General features: G+C 49.4%; 1 protein-coding gene across 1 annotated transcript in view; it reads left to right on the top strand.

The window, feature by feature from the left end:
* LOC135822799 (uncharacterized) overlaps window positions 1-11,873 on the top strand; it is a 41,014-nt gene extending 29,141 nt beyond the window's left edge. The window contains exons 9-19 of the mRNA XM_065335624.1: window positions 292-1,407; window positions 2,259-2,362; window positions 3,327-3,440; window positions 3,749-4,083; window positions 5,851-6,175; window positions 6,828-7,037; window positions 7,479-7,592; window positions 8,366-8,449; window positions 9,180-9,253; window positions 9,666-9,762; window positions 10,550-11,873. Coding sequence (XP_065191696.1) covers window positions 292-1,407; window positions 2,259-2,362; window positions 3,327-3,440; window positions 3,749-4,083; window positions 5,851-6,175; window positions 6,828-7,037; window positions 7,479-7,592; window positions 8,366-8,449; window positions 9,180-9,253; window positions 9,666-9,762; window positions 10,550-10,768 — 2,792 coding nt within the window. The 3' untranslated portion in view covers window positions 10,769-11,873. The remainder of the gene's footprint in view (window positions 1-291; window positions 1,408-2,258; window positions 2,363-3,326; window positions 3,441-3,748; window positions 4,084-5,850; window positions 6,176-6,827; window positions 7,038-7,478; window positions 7,593-8,365; window positions 8,450-9,179; window positions 9,254-9,665; window positions 9,763-10,549) is intronic.
* The last annotated feature ends 1,425 nt before the right edge of the window (window positions 11,874-13,298 follow it).

Below are 13,298 nucleotides of genomic sequence, written 5' to 3'. Positions count from 1 at the left end.
GCAACTTTCGAGCACCTTCGATTTATGTCCAAGCCTGGGCTAAATCATTTGTAGCTTTGGTACCCGACCGATCCGACTGCTCAACCCGACCATCTCTGTCGTACTTATCAGTCTTAAGTAGTAGATATAATATAGAAACTCTCCACTTTTACGGCGGAGTAAATTGATGAGTCAATGACTGGACCAATGAGGAAGTTTAAACCCCAATCTGAGAAATCCGCAAAAATCCTATACATTCTCCCAAAGCCGCAGCTAGTTGGTTTGATTGTTGTGCTATTGTGCTCCCTACAGATGACTCACTATCTAACAGCTGTGACAGTGATGATCGTCCCACTAGTGGTGTGTGTACACTTAACGTAAGTGCCTACATCACAACCGGCTGGGCCGAGGTGACCACGGCCAGAGCCAGCCCAGAACCGCGCGCCTTCTCCGCCTCGGTAACCATCGCGAACATTGTCTACATCCTCGGCGGACAGCCAATCTCGCTACAGGCCAACGCATCCACTCTCAGTGTCCAGGATAACATCCAGCGCAACCTTATTTGGAGCTACGAGCCGACTCGGCAACTCTGGGAGCCGGTAGCCCTTGACAACCCGGACAACAATGAAGAGTTTAATAAGGTTGTCTCGAAAACTACGTACGTGATCGATCTTTCTGCGGTGGCCGTGCATACACCGTCGGTGAGCCCTGAGCTGGAGGAACGCTACGGTTCGCAATACATTGTCATCTTCTTCGGAGGGTTTGTGCGCACAGACTCCGTCGACTGTCGACTAGGGCAGCTCCTGAACTCGGTTGTCATCATATCTGCTCCGCATGCCTCCGTGTGGTCATTGAGGTATTTCCACCTGGAGGCGACAACATCCGAGGACAACAGTACATGGCCCACCCCTCGACGAGGCCATACAGCAACTCTGCACAATGCCACTATGTATATCTTCGGAGGTGCGGTGGACCAACCCATGTTCAACGTAACCAACGAGCTGTGGGCATACGATGTGGTGGCAATGACCTGGGAACGGATACGAGGTGATAATGCGGCCTCTCCCACCGCTCGGTTTGGTCATACGGCACAGCACGCTCTCGGAGTGATCTACATGTTCGGTGGTGCGGACGCCAGCGGGGTCATCGCTCAAGACGAAGCATTCTGGGCGTTCAACATAGCATCTCGCGTCTGGATCAACCTGAGCAGACGCATCAAGCCCGGATCTAGCACTCCGTTTCAGCGTTTCTTTCACTCGTCGGCACTCATTGGTCAATCTAAGTTTGCCATTGCAGGCGGCTGTATAGAGAGGATTGAACACTTTGGTACGAGCGCTGGATGTATCTTTTGTCGAAGTCGCCTTGTTCTTGATGATAGTACTTGGGTGTATGATGCTAGATCCCCCGCTGAGTGGCAGCCCATTGTAGGTAAGCATTCTTTTTCTCTTGCTGTGTGTGTGCGTGTGTCTGTGTGCGCGTGTGTCTGTGTGTTCGTGTGCATATGTGTGTTTGTGTGTGTGTGTGTAACAGTTATGTGCATGCATGCTTGTGTACGTGTTTGCCCTCTGTCTATCTGTCTGTCCTTCTGTCCTTTTGTCTTTCTCTGTCTTTCTGTCTCTCTCTCTCTGCCTCTGTCTCTTTCTGTGTCCGTCGCTCTCTCTCTCTCTGTCTCCGTCGCTCTCTCTCTGTCTCTGTCTCTCGCTGTCTCGCTGTTTCTCTCCGTCTCTCTGTCTCTGTCTGTCTCTCTCTCCTCTCCCTCTTCCTTTCTCTCTTTCTCTCCTCTCCCCAGTCACTTACCGAATTTTAACCTGAAGTAATCTTCAGAGTAACAGATCCCATCTCCCGCAATGAATGCTTCCATGAACATTCCCAGTCCGTACACTGGAGTGTATTTGTAAGATCCCAGGGCTGCATTTGAGCCATGCTGTCTGACAATATGATACATTACATGCTTTTCAGGCACTTACTGTCCGTCTACAAATATTCGACGCGTTTAAATTAATTTCGGCCCCCTCCCAGGGACACCGTTCGGCCGCTTTAAAAATGTCAGCCTGTACTTCTGCAGCCTGTACACCCTGTACACCCTGTACACCCTGTACACCCTGTACACCCTGTACACCCTGTCACACTGAATGTCGCAAAATACAATTTCAGCCGCAACAAATTTTCGAGCACAATGCCCAGGCCGAAAAAAGCTGAAAATAAATATGGGCCGAGTATTGTTGACTTAGAGTAGCTGGCCCCTTCTTGCCTTCTCTTCCACTCCGTATGTGCTGAAGGTGATGACTTGATCTCGCGTCGCACGGCATCGAGTACGGTCATTGGTACGGCCAGAGCTATGCATACTCTCTCAGGTGTCACCACTCGGAACGGTACAAGTCTGGTGAGTTCATGCATAGACGCCAGCACTGTGCATATTGTGGGAGTGTGGCAATCGAGTGCACTCATAGATATGCATTGATTTGACAACTAGTCACACTCACACATCAGTGCTGTTATACGGTATTACCCAGTGTCGTACTATTACTAGCATCGTAGAGACAGTGTAGCCAGTTCCATTGTGTTGTCCACTCGGAGTGTGGTCATACAGGGGCGTTGAAAGGCATTTTAGTGTGGTACGGTCAGCCATCTGAAGTACAATTTACTTGTGGGGAGGGGTTGCTGAGCCGAAAAGTTTGGAATTTAGAGCTCAGATCAGTTTATTTTATTGATTCACGGGGTACCTGGGGAAAAATGTGGTACGGTCCATACCGTAGTGACCGTTACATTGTCGGCGCCCCTGTTGTGCATGCGTAACCAGCTGCCACTGTCGTGCATGCTAAACCAGCTGCTACACTGACCCTGCAGCATCACAAGCTACTGGTATCAGCCAGGATAGATCACTGGTATTATCCAGGGTAGATCACTGGTATTATCCAGGGTAGATCACTGGTATTAGCCAGGGTAGATCACTGGTATTAGCCAGGGTAGATCACTGGCATCATCACATGTCACTGATATCATGCCTTATGACTGGTATCATCACAGATCCGTGCCTTTATCACAGATCACTGGCTTTATCACAGATCACTGGCTTTATCACAGATCACGGGCTTCATCACAGACCACTGGTATTATCACAGATCACTGGCTTTATCACAGATCAGAATTTAAAGTTCCTAGAGGCAGAGGCGGCGTAGCAGAAACGCTAAGTTCTACATTCACCAGCTGTATCACATTATTGCCTGGTGTTCTATTTCCAAGGCAGGTCTAGGGATGCTGCCATCATACATCATGCCTCCTGCATGCCCCTGTCGCCAGTAACATATGTGTTCTCTTCTCTCTTGTGTTTTCTTTTGTCTTGTCAGTTGGTGCTGTTTGGTGGGTTCTCCAAATGTCTGAGTGCTGTGCTGGATGTCTCTACCCTGGTCATGGATCCGGCGTGCAACCGGGGATACTACGCCGCTAACTTCACGTCTGATGTGAGCACTGTGTGTGATGTGTGCATACATGTACTACATAGCACTGTGTGTGGTGTGTGCATACGTGTACTACGTGCTTGCTCTTTCGTGACCTGTGTGTACGTTGTGTGAGAAGGGAAAAGTCTGAAGTCTCGCGGCGTGGCCCACGTGACCAGTATTGGCAGTGAGTAAGTACAAGCGTATATTATGGGTGCGTGTGTGGGTATCACTGTATGCATGTAGTTTAGCTACACTTTCAGATAACTTCCTTCGCTAGTATTCTGTTCCAAACCTCTTCTGTTCTCTATGGCGTTTTGGTCTCATTGCAGAGATGTCTGGCATGCGATAACACTAGCTACTCATCGTACGCTGGACGTCCTTTTTGCGATCAATGTCCGTCGGAGACTAAAACTGCGGCGGTTGGCTCAACGGCCATCTCGGCATGCAGCCTGTGTCTATCGGACAGCTTCTGCAATAACCGCGGCGTTTGTGAAGTCAAGAAAGCACGAGGTGTGTACACGCCAACATGCACAAGCTGCAATGACTTTGGTTACGTTCCGTCCGATGAGTGCAAGTCACCCATCTACGCGTTCATCATCGTCGGATCTATACTGGGTGTTCTTGCGGTCCTGGCCATTGTGCTGGTGGCCATCAATGTGCGCAGGTGAGTCCACACACACACACACACACACACACCTGTCCTGTCCTGTCCTGTAGAGCCACTGCCACAGGGGTCACGTGGGCCCCGGAGGGGCATCAAAGAGGAAGATGGAGCACGCAGCCTGATGGCGCCGGAGATGGTGGAGCAAACGGAACCGGCGAGAACACACGCATACATAACTGAACGAATTACGCTGCTGGGCAGTCGGGCGCGGGCCAGTCCTCGAGCACCGGTGACGACTGCGGCCTTGCACAGTCCGAAAGCAGCGGGCACACACAGCACAGTGCGCAGCACAGCAGGCATCCTGCACATAGACTTGCCGGGGCTCGGGAGGCTGAGGTGCGGAACAGCGGTGAACAGCTAGACCACCCTTGCGAAATCAACGCCCACAATCTCCACAGTGGCAAGCCCCTCGCTGCTCAGCAATCGGCTTTGCCCGCTCAACCACACATTTGTGGCGAGCACGATCTCCAGGGCGCGAGAATGACCGATTGCAATCCGCACATACCACTGGGTCAGGCCGAGGCACATTCTCCACAGGCTCGGCGTACATAGCCCGCCAGTCAGCGCGGGACTCACAGGCAATAGGGTACCACACACACACGCACACGCACACACACACACACACACACACATCCACATCCACACGCACACCACACGCACCACGCACGCACGCACACACACACACACACTTTGTGTAGCTGGGGGATCATGTATACATAGCCTACTCTTGGCCATGCTACGCACTATTACGCACTATTACGCACTATTGCACCAAAACAGAGCAGCGCATAGTTTGTATACACAAGTTTTGTTTTCAAACAATCTACGATAAACAAAGAGGATGCTGGGAAAACAATTGGTCCATTTGAATGTATGTAAGGTGACCTGGTGGGTTACGCTCGGCTTAAGTGCGGTGTTCTGAAGGGGTCATGTAAGAGCCGTTTCTATGCGTAACATACAGGTGATGACTTCTAGGGTCCCTCTGCTATTCAATACAATACAGCAGTGATGACCTGTGTCTGCCTTGCAGCCTAGGCCATTCCTGTTTTCATGTAAGAGTACAGCAGTCTATGTGCAGTAGAGTCACCCCGGTGTTTATACCGGCATGGTGTCCTTGGTGAAGTTCTGACCTGTTTCTTCTTCTTGGGCGCTTTGCTCTTCAGCGCCCGACAGTACTATATCAGTATAATGTTACTGTTATTATGTTACACTCAGTATGGCATCATTCCTCTATTTGTCATCACTCTCTGTATTTGTCATCACTCTCTGTATATGTCATCACTCTCTGTATATGGCTTTTTTGGTTCACAACTTCACCATATGATGCCATAATTTGGAGTCATACAGAGAAAGTCTCAACCTGAGTGGAGATATAATTATTACAGGGAAAATCGCGTCTGGAGTTATATACTATAGAGAATGACCTGGAGTTATATAGAGAATGACCTGGAGTTATTATAGAGAAAGTCGCAGTGAAGCCATATAGGCACGAAGTAAACAGGTGATGACGTATAGAGGAGTGAACACATAATTATAGAGAGCTGGTGAACTACTGAGTGCTACATATATTTCACATCTACTTCACCCGTATAAATAAGCCAAGCCAGCTTGATCATCCATGTTTGGCAGGACTAAGTGGAGTCTAATTCAACGGATGAGATAAGTACTATGTTTGTTGAGTACTATTTATACACAGCATAGGTAGAGCTAGCTAGAGTGATCTCTACTGATGAGCTAATGTCTTGTTTCTCAACCTCCATTGTTCAGGATTGTTCAAGCACGTCATGAGAACGAGCGCCTGTTGAGAAACTCCCGGCGTGAAATCAGCGAAATGACGGATGCCTGGAAAATAGACTCGACTGAGATCGTGCTGAAGTCACGCATTGACTTGGACTGCCCCGGCGGCTTTGGAGAAGTGTGGCTGGCTGACTACCGAGACATGAAGGTGGCGGTGAAAACGATATCCGCCGGGCAGCTCATGCTAAACCCCACGGCTCTGGAGGACATGAAACAGGAGATGCTCCTGATGAGGACCTTACGTCATCCCAACATTGTCCTCTTCTTGGGAGGTGGGGAGCTACCCAGCAACCAGGTATGTGTGTATGTGTTTTAGAATTTTTTTAGAAAACAATCCTGCTCAATGAAATCCAGGCATGCCTTGCATCATTTCTCAGCCCAGCGTCTGCAGGTCTGGGGCTGTGCAACGGCCGGCGCGTACTTCGGCGACGGGACTGGATTTCATTGAGCAACACTGTACTGTGGGTGTTCAATTGCCAGATGGCGGTACCGACATGTCTCATCCATACAAGACGGGTTGAGCACCCACCAGATCTCCTTGTGGAAGGTATTACATGTAATTCCTGAAACACTACCAAAGCCAGGCTTTTGGTGATTCGGCATGACCTGAAGGCAGCAGATCTCTCCGTGTGTTGTTGTTGTTGTTGTTGGTGTTGCTGCTGCTGCTGCTATTGTTGTGTGTGTGCACGGTGAATCCCTTTGAAAAATAGGGATTCACTGGCCGAAAAAAATCACTTCAATCAGCAGTGCGGTGTAGGCCAGGCTAACATTAGTAGCGGTCAATTCATCAGCCTTGCAAGCTGTTGAATGGTGTAATCCCAGCACAAGTTGCTATGTCTAACATAGTGTATTTGCTATCATTGCTTCAGCGATTGGCATGTTTAAGTGTAAGTTAAAGTGTTTGTATGGTTATTGTGAACACACACACACCACACACACACATACAGGGTGCATTCATCGTGATGGAGTACATGAGCAGAGGAACACTGACGGACACGCTGCGCGACCAACGGGTGCACATTGACAGAGAGCAGGCGCTACGCTTTGCCATGGACATTGCCAAGGGCATGCGGTTCATCCACAGCCTGACCCCGCCACGACTACACCGGGACCTGAAGAGTGCTAACTGTTTAGTCAGTGAGAAGTGGATAGTGAAGGTATGCTCTTCTGCCGTGTGTGTGTGTGTGTGTGTGTGTGTGTGTGTGTGTGTGTGTGTGTGTGTGTGTGTGTGTGTGTGTGTGTGTGTGTGTGTGTGTGCCATATGACAAGTAACCATTACCGTAATTTCGGTCGCCTAAGAACTGGGAGGTCAGCGTCCTAGCCTAGACCGTTTTTATTTTCATGTATTACAGTCTAAGCACAGTTGGGTCACCGCGTATACATTGGTATACAGTGCTGGTGAAATTCTAGCCTGGTCGTTCCACGGCGCTCCGTTCTACGGCGCTCCGTTCTACGACACCTGACAGTTCTCTAAGCAGTGATGTAGCGTGCGAGCATTCTGCATGTCTGTTGTGAAAGGTGGCGTGGCTATGTCTGCATAACGACAGTGATGCTGCTGTGTGAAAAGCATGCTGATGTACTTGTTCACGCGTGTGCAGATCTCTGATTTCGGCGCATCGAAATTACTGAAGGCTGCTGATATGAATCGCGATGCAGTCTTATCGTTCCGCAAAGGCTCTAGCAGGGATGATGAAGACGAAAGCTTTGTCGAGGTATGTGGATACGTGGATATGCCTAGTGTCCCTGAAGATACGTTTCCGGTATCCAGTGATATGCTTGGAGGTGCAATACATCCAGGCGTGGTTTTTAGACGGAACCCATTTATGTGTTGCTGGTGTGTTCTATATCTGATCTTGTCACCATTCTGTATCTTTGGTCCTGTCTGAGCATTGTCCACTCTTTCGTAACGGATGAAGCACTTCCACCAAGAGAAAGCCCAAAGTAATGTGAAAGTATTGATGGGGGTGAGACAAGACACTGTTCTGGAACCAAATCTTTGCTACTGCAGTGTATGTTTGTGACATGAGCACGCATTTCATTTTTCCTTGCCTTTCGCTTTCGTGAGAAATCACACCTTGATATTTTAGTGCTGTCATTGTGTCCTCCTTACCTTGCCTTGCTTGCTATATTATTTCATTTGCTCTGAATTGATCTTTAGTACACCGTTGATTCCTGATGAGTGTTGCACGAAAACTAGTTAGCTTATTTCCACCACTTTTTCTTCTTACATGTACTTTTCCTTACCTTTTGTTTTCGCATCGTCTCCATTGCTTGGCATTGTAATCCAATGTCACTTCAGCTCGTCCTCCTTGTTGCGATATAATAATTGTTGTGTCCTCGCCGAATATTTAAATGTTTTTGTTTTGTTTTCTTTTTCTTTTTCTTCAACGGTGTCTGGATGGTGTGTGCATGGTGTGCGTGCATGTGTGTGTGTGTGTGTGTGTGTGTGTGTGTGTGTGTGTGTGTGCATGCGTGCGTGTTGTAGTTACTGCCTGATGGTCAGAGTGACCGTCACTTCACCTTGCAATCACCTTTGCTGGGGACGAAGCAATGGGATATGACGACACAGGTTAGTTAAACAATGCTGCTGTGGATACTTCCAATCTCAATTTACACAAGTTGTTCTTTAAACAAGGCAGAACAACAGAGACCAAAAATCGTTACTCAGAGTTTCGTGTTCAAAAATACTCATCAGATTATTTTTAACAATCACTGCGTCATTAGAATGCTACTGGTGGCGGCCGTGTTGCTGCTGCTGTTGTCATCATTCTTGTGTTCTTGTCATCATTTCCATTCCCATTGGGAGGAGTGCCAACAGTGGTGGAGGAGGTGGAGGAGGTGTATTTTGGCGGCGGCTCAATAAGCAGCAGGTCTTGCCCATTGCACACTCGGTGGTGCTAAGTAGCCGAAGGGAAGAATGGCCGAAGAAATAGGAAGAAGCTGGCAGGGATGTAGCACAATGCAAACTACTGACGCGCAACGAACAGCGTTCATTTCATACTCGGACCCCCCCCCCCCCCCCCACGCACGCCCATCAAATTAACGCAGTTCACTGACGAAGTAAATCGGATGCATGTACACACACATGTACTGTGTCGGGCTCGCACCCCTTCTCTCCCCCCCCCCCCCCCCCCAACCTCATAATAATGCTCGTTTTAGGGACAACATTAATTTTTTTCGACGACCCCTTACTTTAATAGGGACTGGCAACTGGCTTTGACCTGAGTGTCATGCCGGTCTTGTGTTAGAGCAAGAGCCGAATGAGTTGGGTGACATCAATCTGTTATTTGCCACTGTAGATCGGGACTCTGCTGTGGAGAGCGCCCGAGATGTGGAGAAATGAACCGTACGGAACGCCGTCAGATGTTTACAGGTTGGTTTCTGTGTGTGTGTGTGCATGCGTGCGTGTGCTTGCATGTATGCGCGTGCATGTGCGCGCGTGTGTGTGTGTGTGTGTGGGGGTGTGCGTGTGTGTGTGAAGGATGCTGCATGGCACCGGTCTTGTTTAATATCTACATGTGGGCCATGGTCCAGCAATGGTACAAGGCAATTGCAGACATTCCGGATATCAGGCTTCCTGTGGCGACAAATGCTGGTGGTCGGCTACTATTCCACATGTCATGCACAGATGTTGTGAAACGGCACGGCTGCCATTTTGCAGACGACTCTGCACTGGTTGCTACCCACATGAGGGTGCGCAACAAGCCCTGGCTGCATGTGTGCATGTTTGCGCAATTGTCTGAGTGACGCATGCAATCTTCCTGTGCTTGACACTTTCTCTACAGCTTTGGGGTAGTCATGTGGGAGATCTTCACACGCGCCCAGCCCTACGAGGACAGGTCGTTCCGTAACAAGTTTGAAATTGAGGCATTGGTGCTGGCAGTAAGTTACTTCCGTCCGTCTGTGCTTGTGTATCGCCTCGTGTGTCCCTGTGCTGCCTTGTCTGTCCCTGTGCTGCCTCGTCTGTCCCTGTGCTGCCTCGTCTGTCTCTGTGCTGTCTCGTTTGTGCTTGTTCTGCCGCGCTGTGCCAGTGTGCTGGTGTGCCTGTACCTGTCTCGGCAGCACTGAACTCTCCCTTAGTATTCTCCATCAGTCTCTCCTGGTTGAGTGTTCAGATCTGCAGAATGTTTTAGTATGTTCTTCTGCTTTTTGCCTAGAGTAGATTTTAGAACGATTGTCCAGAAGCTATAGGTTAACAAGAATTGTAACGAAGAAATGACCCACGTTGAAACGTTAGATTAACATCCTGGTCACCGTATAATGATTACAAGTCTACCAGTGCGTATGCATGGTATAGTACATCGGTCAATGCCCAGCATGGCCTCCCCACTGCGGCCACCTTTCAAAATCCCTTCACCAGTTTAGACATGGGTTGTCATAGGGTGATGGAATGATAGCTTACAGGGGGCGTCGGACACACTACGATCACTACGGTATTGACCATACCACTATTGGTCCCGAGCATGATCTACCCTGTGAATCAGTAAAAGACACTGGTTTGGGCTCTAAATTTCGAAAGTTGTCAGAGGAGCTATCTCAACCGCGTGAGTAAATTGTACAGTTCAGATGGCCGACAGTACCATCCTAAAATACCTTCCGACGTTGCCCCTGACTAAGAACTGAGTTGAGTAAAGATGATAATCACCTTTGTTTTGCCCTGTGTACTCAGGGTACAAGACCGACCATACGCAATGACTTCCCGGATCTGTATCGGGTATTGATGGAGTCTTGCTGGCACGATCAGCCTGATGAGAGGCCCCCGTTTGACGACATCGTACGTAGCCTGGAGAAGCAGCTGGAGACGGCGCGCATCCCTACCATGTCCGTTGAGATCGACAGGTCCGACGCAAGCCACCGCAAGATAGTCCGCAAGCGTGTCCTGATGTAGCCTGAACGTTGAGAGCAAGTAAGATGTCCGGATATGTACCCCAGGCCCACTAAGGCCAACACGCGACGCGTGCTTAGGCCAACTCAGGCCCACAAAACCTAACCCGGGCTCGCCCACTAAGGCCAACTCTGGACCACTACATTGTAAGGCTCACTCGGTTCCGCTAAGGCCAACTCACTCCCACTAATACTACTAAACTGTAATTGCTGACTTGGGAACCATAACAAGCAACAAGTAATGCTCGTTTGTGTTGTTTGCGATCACCGAGCAGCTGCAGCTGTAAGAACATGCCCGGTTTCTTCGATAAGCCTCATGTTTGACTATTCTGCTAGAGGGTTAGCTGGCTACCCAGTAACGCTTCCAGTCATGCCCTGCAACACTGCAATTCACTTGAATGCACCTATAATAGATCATACTCTCAGATATTAGAATGTTGATTTTATCCAATAGCACAAGACCAGTAACGATGCATGGTACCAGTGAGGTGGACATTATTGTCTCGTCCTCGCCGATACAAATCCAGTAGCACAAACAGCTAGCGTAGAGCAGCAAGACGACTACATGCAGTGCCTGGACATTTGTTTAAATTAAAAAATTGGTTTTACGGCTTTTATCAAAGGAAATGCTGTCGTGGAAGCGACTAATTTGGCTGCCAATCAAACAGCGCCCGTTATGTACACGATATTGGCCCGTCCGTTGCCGAAGCGAATTACAGGGTATGCTAGAAATGTGTTGATGCTATTTCGATCTAATCCATGCCATGTTTTTCTTCTCATTTCACAAGAACAATTTTATTTATGAAAATGAGTACATTTTCATCAGTATAAAAATAACTTCGTATTCGTAGTGTAAATTCTTGATGTAGAATTGCTTTTTGGTAAGTTCAGGATTTCTAGGTATCATTTATTTTATTTGCATAATATTATGCTTTGACATGATTCTTTGAAATACAACAATGCCCCCCTCTCTCTCTAACTATAAAACTTACTGACACATGACAGCATCAGTTAATTGATTACTTTGAAGTATATTCTTTGAACTAGGAATGTCATGCATGGCAACTAGTCATAAGTCATTTTCAACGAAACTCGATCTGTGCAAGTCAGCTAGCACCACGACCTGTGAATACTGGGCAGCACGCACTCACCCCTATCCACAACCTGGCTGGGTAGGGGGGGGGGGGGGGGATACGGGGCTTCAGGACCCACCAGCATGGATGGGGCATGGTAGGGCACGGGGACCCGTACAGGGCAGTAGGACCCACCAGCATGGATGGGGCTAAGTGGTGGGGCAGGGGAGGGAGAGGGTACAGGGCAGCAGGACCCACCGGTATATGGGGCTGGTTGGGGTACGGGGGTGGGTACAGGGCACTCCTTATGCAGTCCATATAAAGGCAGGGGTACCGGGCACTCCCCTGTCCCCGGGGAAAATCGCGGAAAAAATCGCAAAAACGCGGGGGAAAAACGCGGCACAATATGGCATAATTTGCGGTAAATATGCGGTGATTATTATTGATATGCGGCAAGTTTGCAGTTGATATGAGGCAATTTTCAGTGAGTATATAGTGAAATCAATCAGTTACAAGTCTCTGGTGTAAGCACTCGTCATATTTGAGACGTTGCTGACCGAACAGTGCACTGTGTGTACGTGTAGTGCAACAAAAGAGTTCAAAAAACACGGGAAAATCGCGGAAAACGCGGTCTTTAAAAAATTTTTAAAAAATCGCAAAAAGCGGGGAAAAACGCGGCCGCGGAATCGCGATTTTCCCCGGGGACAGACTCCCTATCCCCGTACAGGGCAGCAGGACCCACCGGCATGGGGCTGGGTGGGGCATAGAGGTACAGGCAGGGCGCTCCCTATGCAGCTCATACAGCTACAGGCAGGGCCTGCCAACAACGGGTGAGGAGGGGTGTACAGGGCACTCCCTATCCCAGCCCTGCAGGACCTGCCAGCATGGGGCAGGGTGGGTAGAGTGTTCCGGGCTGCGTGGGGCACTACTGGCTATGCAGCCCCTGCCAGTATGAGGCTGGGTGGGGTGAAATGATCACAGGGCTGGGTGGGATGAAATGATCACAGGGCTGGGTGGGGTGAAAGGATCACAGGGCTGGGTGGGATGTGAAATGATCACAGGGCTGGGTGGGATGTGAAATGATCACAGGGCTGGGTGGGATGAAATGATCACAGGGCTGGGTGGGATGAAATGATCACAGAGCTGGGTGGGATGTGAAATGATCACAGGGCTGGGTGGGGTGTGAAAGGATCACAGGGCTGGGTGGGATGTGAAATGATCACAGGGCTGGGTGGGATGAAATGATCACAGGGCTGGGTGGGGTAAAAGGATCACAGGGCTGGGTGGGATGTGAAATGATCACAGGGCTGGGTGGGATGTGAAATGATCACAGGGCTGGGTGGGATGAAATGATCACAGGGCTGGGTGGGAGGTGAAAGGATCACAGGGCTGGGTGGGGTGAAGGGCACCACTCACTACGTAGCAGCAGACCGGCCAGGTTGCCAAACACAGGCACTGTAT

This window comes from Sycon ciliatum, chromosome 8 (assembly GCF_964019385.1).
Source record: "Sycon ciliatum chromosome 8, ocSycCili1.1, whole genome shotgun sequence".
Taxonomy (NCBI): domain Eukaryota; kingdom Metazoa; phylum Porifera; class Calcarea; order Leucosolenida; family Sycettidae; genus Sycon; species Sycon ciliatum.
This window is presented reverse-complemented; position numbering and strand designations above follow the sequence as displayed.